This window comes from Myotis davidii, unplaced genomic scaffold (assembly GCF_000327345.1).
Source record: "Myotis davidii unplaced genomic scaffold, ASM32734v1 scaffold132, whole genome shotgun sequence".
Classification (NCBI taxonomy): Eukaryota; Metazoa; Chordata; class Mammalia; order Chiroptera; family Vespertilionidae; genus Myotis; species Myotis davidii.
This window is the reverse complement of record NW_006285258.1, coordinates 2,316,160-2,324,842: the sequence shown is the minus strand read 5'-3', so window position 1 is coordinate 2,324,842 and position 8,683 is coordinate 2,316,160. Positions and strand designations below refer to the sequence as shown.

The following is an 8,683-nucleotide window of genomic DNA, read 5'->3' as shown; positions in this document are numbered from 1 at the left end:
ACTCATGCTCCCATCCCCCTGTTGTCCATGTCTTACTCTATTATTTTATCCAGTTATTTTCAGATGGAACTTTCCTTTTCTTTTTTAAGTTTATTTTTTGTTGTTGACAGTATTTTCCCACCACTTCCCTCTCCACCCAGCCCCCGCCACACAGTATGGCTCAGTTGGTTGAAGCATTGTCCTGTGCACTGAAGAGTCCCGGGTTCGATTCCCAATCAGGGTACATACCCAGATTGTGGTTCGTCCCTGGGTCTTGGCACTTACAAGAAGCAATCAATCAATGCTTTGCTGTCACATCGATGCTTCTCTATCTCTTTCTCTCTCTTTCTCTCTCTCTAAAATCAATAATTTTAAAAACATAAAAAGAAACAATTATTTTATCTGCCAGAGTAGAATATCTTACCTTGAAGTTGGGTAACTTCAGTGTTTTAATTAAATTCAGGCAGAAAGCAATCCCCAAGATATCCTGTAAAATCCAAGCCCACCTAAAATCAAAAGAAGTTACTCTATTATTTTTTTGTTGTTGACAGTATTTTCCCACCACTTCCCTCTCCACCCAGCCCCCGCCACACCCCAAGCCTTCACCACACTATTATCTGTGTCCATGGGCTGTGCACATATGCATTAAGTCTTTGGTTAATCTTTTCCCATCCTCCCACCTCCCCTGTCAGTCTATTTCTCAGGTGGAACTTTTCAAAAGAATAGATCACTAAAGTAAAATTGTTCAATTGCTATGATTTGATTATTCAATAATCAAGCAGCAATTACAAAAATAAAATGAAAAACCTCTATTTTTCATATTTAGTAATTTACTGCCTTAATAGAATAATTAATACTACTATACTATCAGACATAAATGCATATTTATCTTTAATCTTTGAATTTATACATGTCTCCTTCTAGAAAGGTGGTGTATAACAAAGGATAGGTAGCTAGAACATAAAGGAAACAAGAGCTATGCAACATACTCTATCAGAAATGGATATGCATAATTCCCAAATGACTTCTCATACCTGAAGCTGCCTAAAATGTATGAACTTTGCTCCCAAATTTTAGGGTATTAAATCCTTTGGACTTTACTAATTTCATTAATAAAACACTAAAGAAACTTAAATATATATTTTTTCTGGTTATCCTTCCTGTAAATGGATGAATACCTATATATTTTTCTTATATTCCTTCTTTATTAAATAAGAGGTAGCCTACTCTAGTATACTTATATTCTCTTGCATTTTTTTCACTTAAAAATATATTCTGGAAATGACTGCATATCAATTCATAGAGATCTTCATTCGTTATAGTTGTATTGTACTCCATTGTATAATAAATTATGGCTACATCATAATTAAGCATATATGTAATTAAGTCTATTTCAGCTTAGATGCTTAAATTATGATTCATTATTTCCTTCTCTATATGACCTCAAATCCATTAATACGACGAAATCTGCTTATTTAACAAGTAACTTTTTTCAAGACTATGGTGTTCTGGGATAAAAGCAAAAACTTCCATAATAATCATAATGAATAATTATCAGGACAAGACATAAAATAATCCATCTGTAATCTAAAAGCAAATAAACTAAGTGCTTATACCTATCTTCATTTCTAAACACGGCCCAAACAGCAGCTATTGCTATGCACAGTCCAGAGAGAAAAATAAGTCTCACTTCAATGCTTTTGCCAGAACACACAATCCTAAAACGACAACAAAAGAAACACATGGAAATAGGTTAGTTTACCTTGCAGATGAAATAAAATGTTTATTTACTGTGAGAAATGACAAATATTAACCACAGTCACAAGAAAACTATTGCAGTAACAATTTAAAAGTCTTGATTTTAAATAAAATGTAATAAAATAAGAAAATGTTTATCAGTTCAATAGAACCTTCTGTGATGATACAAATATTCCATATGGGACTCCAATATGGAATATATTTTATTTCTTTTTTTAAAATATATTTTATTGATTTTTTACAGAGAGGAAGGGAGAGGGATAGAGAGTTAGAAACATCGATGAGAGAAACATCGATCAGTTGCCTCCTGCACACCCCTTACTGGGGATATGCCCGCAACCAATGTACATGCCCTTGACCGGAACTGAACCTGGGACCCTTGAGTCCGCAGGCCGACGCTCTATCCACTGAGCCAAACCGGTTAGGGCTATTTCTTTAAAAACATATTTTATTTCTTTAAAAATATTTTTTTTTATTGATTTCAGAGAGAGGAAGGGAGAGAGAAACATTAATAATGAGAGAGAATCATTGATTGGCTGCCTCCTGGATGCTATCCACTGGGGATCGAGCCCACAACCTGGGCATGTGCCCAAAGCGGGAATCAAACCATGACTTCTTGGTTCATAGGTTGACACTCAACCACTGAGCCACACTGGCCTGGCCATGTGGCAATTTAGCACTTGAAATGTGGCTAATGAAACTAAGGAACTAAATTGTAATTTTACTTAATTTTAATTAATTTAAATTTAAATAGCCACATGTATACTAAACTGCATGGATTTAAAATAAGACTACTTTTTCTTGTATTGTTTTACATTACAAAAACCAACATTACAGGATGCCTCATAAGAGATACATACGTGCATTGTCCATATGGTATCTTACGAATTAGTGCAGCAAGACAGTTGTATAGACTCATTGCTGATGCTATGCAGAAAATTGCTATCATAACATAAACTAGAAGAAAACAAAACAAGACACTAAATTATATGAGAACAGAAAAAAATGTAACAAGAAAATATTTAGACAGCAATATCAATTCTTTAGCTTTCTCATTGGATCATGATACTTTCAATGCACTGGCCATATTATGATCTGAATTGGTTACTAAACTGAAAGTATTTACATCTTTTTTTTTAATATTTACATCTTGAGTTTTTAAGAGTAATTTGTGTTGTTTCAATTCCTTTATACATTGGAAGGATGATTGCTTAAAGGGTTGTGAAGCTGGCTCTCCATTTACTATCACTCAAACTGACATGTTTGTTAAAGATTTTTATGAAGGGAGTTGTACACATTTATGACTATTTAATTTTAATGTAAGAAATAGAAGAATGAATAAGCCATTATAAACACTTTTTTAAATTTAATTAAATTTTTTTTATTGTCTCAAGTTTTACATATGTCTCTTTTTTCCCCGATTGACTCCCCCCACTCCCCTCAACTGATGGGCACTTAGGCTGTTTCCAAATCTTAGCTCTTGTAAATTGTGCTGCTATGAACATAGGGGTGGATATATTCTTTCTGATGGGTGTTTCTGATTTCTTGGGATATATTCCTAGAAGTGGGATTACTGTGTCAAATGGGAGTTCCATTTTTAACTTTTTGAGGAAACTCCATACTGTCTTCAACAGTGGCAATATAAGCCTTTGTTTTACTATGGTTGCAAATATCAAAATATTTCTATATGTGACATGGCACCCGAGTTAAGTTAGGGTTTTTCAAAATGTTGACACACCGAGCTCAAAAGGTTCGCCATCACTGCTCTAGTTGGTTATATACGGTAATATGAATAGTAAGATAGAGAGTCAAAGATTGTCAAATTAAGTTTGGTAAGTCATCCATCACAGGTCTCCAACCCAAGTTTTACAACACTGGTGGAAATGAGGCTCTTGGGGCCCTAACAGATTTTAGGTGCCTCATTCAGTGTCATACTATACTTAAGAAAATAATTGGGTGTGGAAAAGAATTTGGTTAATATAACTGTCTTTAGTTACTTCCTTGAGCATGACAATCATAAAATGGCAAGAGGAACCCTACCAATTTAGTATAGTCCCATTATTTAATATATTAAGAAAAGGCAGCATATTGAGCCTTATGTGATATTCGTAAGATTTAATTCACCACTTAAAGGTGAATTAAATCTTACAATAATTACATAAGATATTCTCAGAGTTATAATTAAATCCCATGTTCTGGGATAACCTTGAGGTTTAATGATTTTTCTCTTACATCAAAAATTATATTTACAAACAGGGTCAACTTTTATTTTATTTTATATTATACTAGAGGCCCGGTGCATGAATTCGTGCACAGGTGGGATCCCTGGGCCCGGACAGCAATCAGGCCCGATCTATGGCTGCAGGAGCGCACTGACCACCAGCGGGAGCTCCTGCGTTGAGTATCTGCCCCCTGGTAGTCGGTGTGCGTCACAGCGACCGGTTGACCAGTCACTTAGGCTTTTATATATATAGTTTATTTTATTTTTTAAAAAATGTTTTTATTTATTTTAGGGAGAAAGGAAGAAGGATAGAGAGAGAGAGAAACATCATTCAGCTGTCTCCTGCCACACCCCCTACTGGGGATCTAGTTTGCAACTTGGGCATGTGCCCTGACCGGGTCTCACACAGGTGACCACCTGGTTCATGGATCAATGCCTAACCACTGTGCAACACCAGCCAGGCTTATTTCTATTTTTTTCAGTGTATGCTTTTGTGTTTATTTTAAAGATTTTTAAAACTGATTTTTAGAAATAAGAGAGAGGGAGAGCGAGAACATCGATATGAGGGTGAAACATCGATCGATTGATCAGTTGCCTCCTGCATATCTCCTACTGAGATTGAGGCCACAACCTGAGCATGTGCCCCAGCCAGAATTGAATTGTCAGCCTTTTGGTTCACAGGACAACACCCAACCAACTGAGCAACACCATCAGGGCAGGGTCAACTTTTAAAATAGCAATCAGTTTAAGAAAATACCTTAAAATTATAACATGCTTTATGACAGGGTACAGAAATCTTTTTTTTCATCAAAGGCCACTAATATATTGACTGAGGGTCAGACACAAACAATTCAAGACCATTAAAATAGAAAAATGAGCCACCCAATGACAACATAATACAAACAACACCCTAGAACAGTGATGGCGAACCTATGACACGCGGGTCAGAGGTGACACGCGAACTCATTTTTTTGGTTGATTTTTCTTTGTGAAATGGCATTTAAATATATAAAATAAATATCAAAAATATAAGTCTTTGTTTTACTTGGTTGCAAATGTCAAAAAATTTCTATATGCGACACGGCACCAGAGTTAAGTTAGGGTTTCTCAAAATGCTGACACGCCGAGCTCAAAAGGTTTGCCATCACTGCCCTAGGACCACAACAGATCAAAATATGAGTGATATTCGAAGAATGATTATTTTCTAATTGGAAATATGTCAATAGATTATATTTTCAAAATTGCTGCCACCGGGCAGGAGAAATTGAATAAGCTCAAATGAACCTTAAGGCCTCAATTTTCTAGTCCAGAAAGCATTCTAATGTTCTCCAAATAAGCACTGTAGCCTTTGGTGGTTTTTACAGGTTCTCATCTATCGCCCCCCTACCCCCCATTTCCCTTGTCTCTCCACCCCCTCTTTGTACTGTATGTTGGCCAGGAATGGCAGATTTCCATCCTACCAGACAATTAAGAAGATTGTCCAGGGGGATGGACAAGCCATTATGTTCCTACCGATACCTACTTAAAGGAATAAGTATCACTTACTCTCTAGATCACAGGCAAATACCTGTGTGTCTTTAGATGTAGTATGACCCTAACTGTTTACACAAGTAAAACAAAATTCAAGTACTATAACATCTTGATTTATAAACTGACAAAAGAATAAACTACACTTTGGGAGTAAGCAAAGGCAATAAATCAGTAATTTGAATAGCTTCTATTTCATGTAACTAAACAGAGCCACCAAGAAGTCCTTAGCCTACTCTTTATTTTTAAAAACTATTTTTATTGATTTCAGGGAGGAAGGGAGGAGAGATAAAGATCAATGATATTTATCATTGATCTCCTGCTGCCTGTATCCCGCATCCCTACTGGGGATAGAGACCACAACCCAGGTATAAGCCCTCACCAGATTGAATTGTGACCTCCTAGTTCATAGGTCTATGCTCAACCAACAAGCAACACTGGCTGTGCTAACCTGCTCTTTAGATATTAGGATTTCCTGCTTTACCTACAGGGAGGGAAATATAGGGACCATAACAATTCTTTCAAGTCATTCATGAAGAAGTGTTCTTATCTCAAGACAGTATATTTTTAATCTGAATATTTTTTGTACCCCACATTAATGGAGACCTAACATTTCTAACAATTTAAAAGTTAATATCACTTTTTATTTATTCACTTAAGTTTTCCGGGTAGAAGGAAAAGATAAATCTGCCAAAGTAAGTGAAAAGATTGTTTGCTGAAAATAGCAAATATAAAACATGATTTCTTACCCAACCATTTGTAGAAGAAATAAAGTAAGACCATCATAACACAGCAGATGGCCACAAATATTACAACTGTTAGAGGACTGAAAGTGAAATATTCGTCCTTCTTTCTCCTCATTTCTCTGTCTTCAGTGTCTGCTACTGCTTTCATGCTTTCCCTGAGTAAACAAACACAGGAACTTCAGCAAATCTCTTCCAAGTAAAATCATTTGTAAAATCCACCTTTAACACCAACTTAAATTTGTTATTGATTATAAAGTAATACACTTAACAAAAACCCACCCAAACACCAAAAAGAAATGTTTAATCCAGAAAGTAAAAACTCTCTATTATTCTACCCTCCAGAGATAATATTTTCAACCAATGTTTTGACTTTTGAAACAGCATTTTTTTCTGATGCAAAATTGATGAAACAGATGACATATATAAACAAATTAAATTTTGTGGATGTTTATATTATCTGATTTGGAAACTATATTAATGGAATAAATTTCAGATGATAACCAATTCTTCTTACACACTAAATATTATCAATTTACACAGTCAAGTACTAAAATTAGCTTCTTTTAAATGGAAACACTAAAAGTTGTCTATCAACTCAGTATTTACTGTATGCTCATCAGTATATTATGAAGGACTCACAGGAGTTCAAGACATAGCTTTGTCCAACCTTGATTTAAGACAGCAAAACGCTGTTTTTAATTCTTCCAACAATCCTTGCTTTCTAGGTCACACAGTTAATAAAAGGGAGAGACTGAAGTTGAAGAGGAAAGAGCCTCAAGGGCCCCTTGTTGAGCAGTCTCTGTTCTGTCACCTACTGTCTCCTCCCAGCTGTGTGGAAGCCACTACATGCTTTTCCAGCCCCAATCCCATCAACTCTGGTCTACCAGTGTGCACTCCCGGACCCCTCATCGCCTTGGCTCAGTACAAACGTTAGTTAAAAAAGAGTTTACTTCATCAAATTACATATTTGCCAAACTGCTTCTTTACCAAATGCCACTACCTTATGAGAACCTTGTTAACTGGGATGGCCGCCACATTAAGCATCTGTGACTTTAGGCAGGCTACCGGGGATAAGAGAAGGGAGAGTCTGAGGACAGACACAACAGCACCTCCCTGAAACTGTATAGCTACACAGTTATTAATGTAAGTTTCAATAAAAGTGATACCCAAGTGGGAAAACGTGCCACCTATGGTATCTATCATTATAAACAAATATATTTATTTATTTACTTACTTATTAATTTATTTTTTCAATTAGCAATAATCGCACCTCGGATAAATCTCTTTGGCTATGATACTGCTACTGTGCAAAGCTATATAAACAAATTAACTCGCTGCCACTTGCCTCAGCTGGCCACCCCACCCACTGCGGCTGGTAGCTCTCTCGCTCATAGCTCGCTGCCCCGCCCTCCTATAGATTGGTCATGACTTTACAGTGTCCAGGCTAATTTGCATATTCCTCTATTATTATATTAGATATACTTAAAGACATTTTTAAATCAGAGTACACATGTAAGCCATAATAATGAAGATTTATATGTTCGTATTCAGTGTAATAGAAAGCACGAGGCAATTTCTTGAAGGGAAAACATATACTAGACTAACAGTTCTCAACCTGTGGTTCGCTAACCTGTGGGTCGCGACCCCTTTGGGCAGGAGTCCTCAAACTTTTTAAATAGGGGGCCAGTTCACTGTCCCTCAGACTGTTGGAGCACCAGACTATAGTTTAAAAAAAAACTATGAACAAATTCCTATGCACACTGCACATATCTTATTTTGAAGTAAAAAAACAAAACGGGAACAAATATAATATTTGTATTTGCATGTGGCCCGCGGGCCGTAGTTTGAGGATCCCGACCTTTGGGGGTCGAACGACCCTTTCACAGGGGTCGCCTGAGATCATTGGAAAACACGTATATAATTACATATTGTTTTTGTGATTAATCACTATGCTTTAATTATGTTCAATTTGTAACAATGAAAATACATCCTGCATATCAGATATTTACATTATGCTTCATAACAGTAGCAAAATTATAGTTATGAAGTAGCAACGAAAATAGTTTTATGGTTGGGGGTCACCACAACATGAGGAACTGTATTAAAGGGTCGCGGCATTAAGAGGATTGAGAACCACTGTACTAGACTGATATCAGATTAAAACACTACAATTCATGTAAAAAAAAAAAGAAAATACTAGAATTCATCTTTTTTAAAAAATGTTCTCTTAAATTTCTCAAGAGCCACATGCTAAGCTCTCCTCCATGCCATCGTGAGTTTAGAAAACTTGAGGACCAGTGATCTCATTATAGTAAGACTTCATATTTCTACTGAAAAGTCTTTATATGGAACAAAGGCATCCTTCCCTTTTGTATAACGTATACCTTGCACTTGGCAAGGTAATTCTGGGTTATGAGGTCCTGTTCTGGCAAAATTTCCCTGCGCTTTATTC

General features: G+C 36.1%; 1 protein-coding gene across 1 annotated transcript in view; it reads right to left on the bottom strand.

Annotated features, from left to right (window-relative positions):
- The window catches only part of SPPL2A (signal peptide peptidase like 2A), a 36,230-nt gene that overhangs the window by 23,444 nt on the left and 4,103 nt on the right, over positions 1-8,683 (bottom strand). The window contains exons 5-8 of the mRNA XM_015558910.1: positions 6,235-6,386; positions 2,598-2,694; positions 1,596-1,697; positions 404-485 (exon numbers count right to left, since the gene is read on the bottom strand). Coding sequence (XP_015414396.1) covers positions 404-485; positions 1,596-1,697; positions 2,598-2,694; positions 6,235-6,386 — 433 coding nt within the window. The remainder of the gene's footprint in view (positions 1-403; positions 486-1,595; positions 1,698-2,597; positions 2,695-6,234; positions 6,387-8,683) is intronic.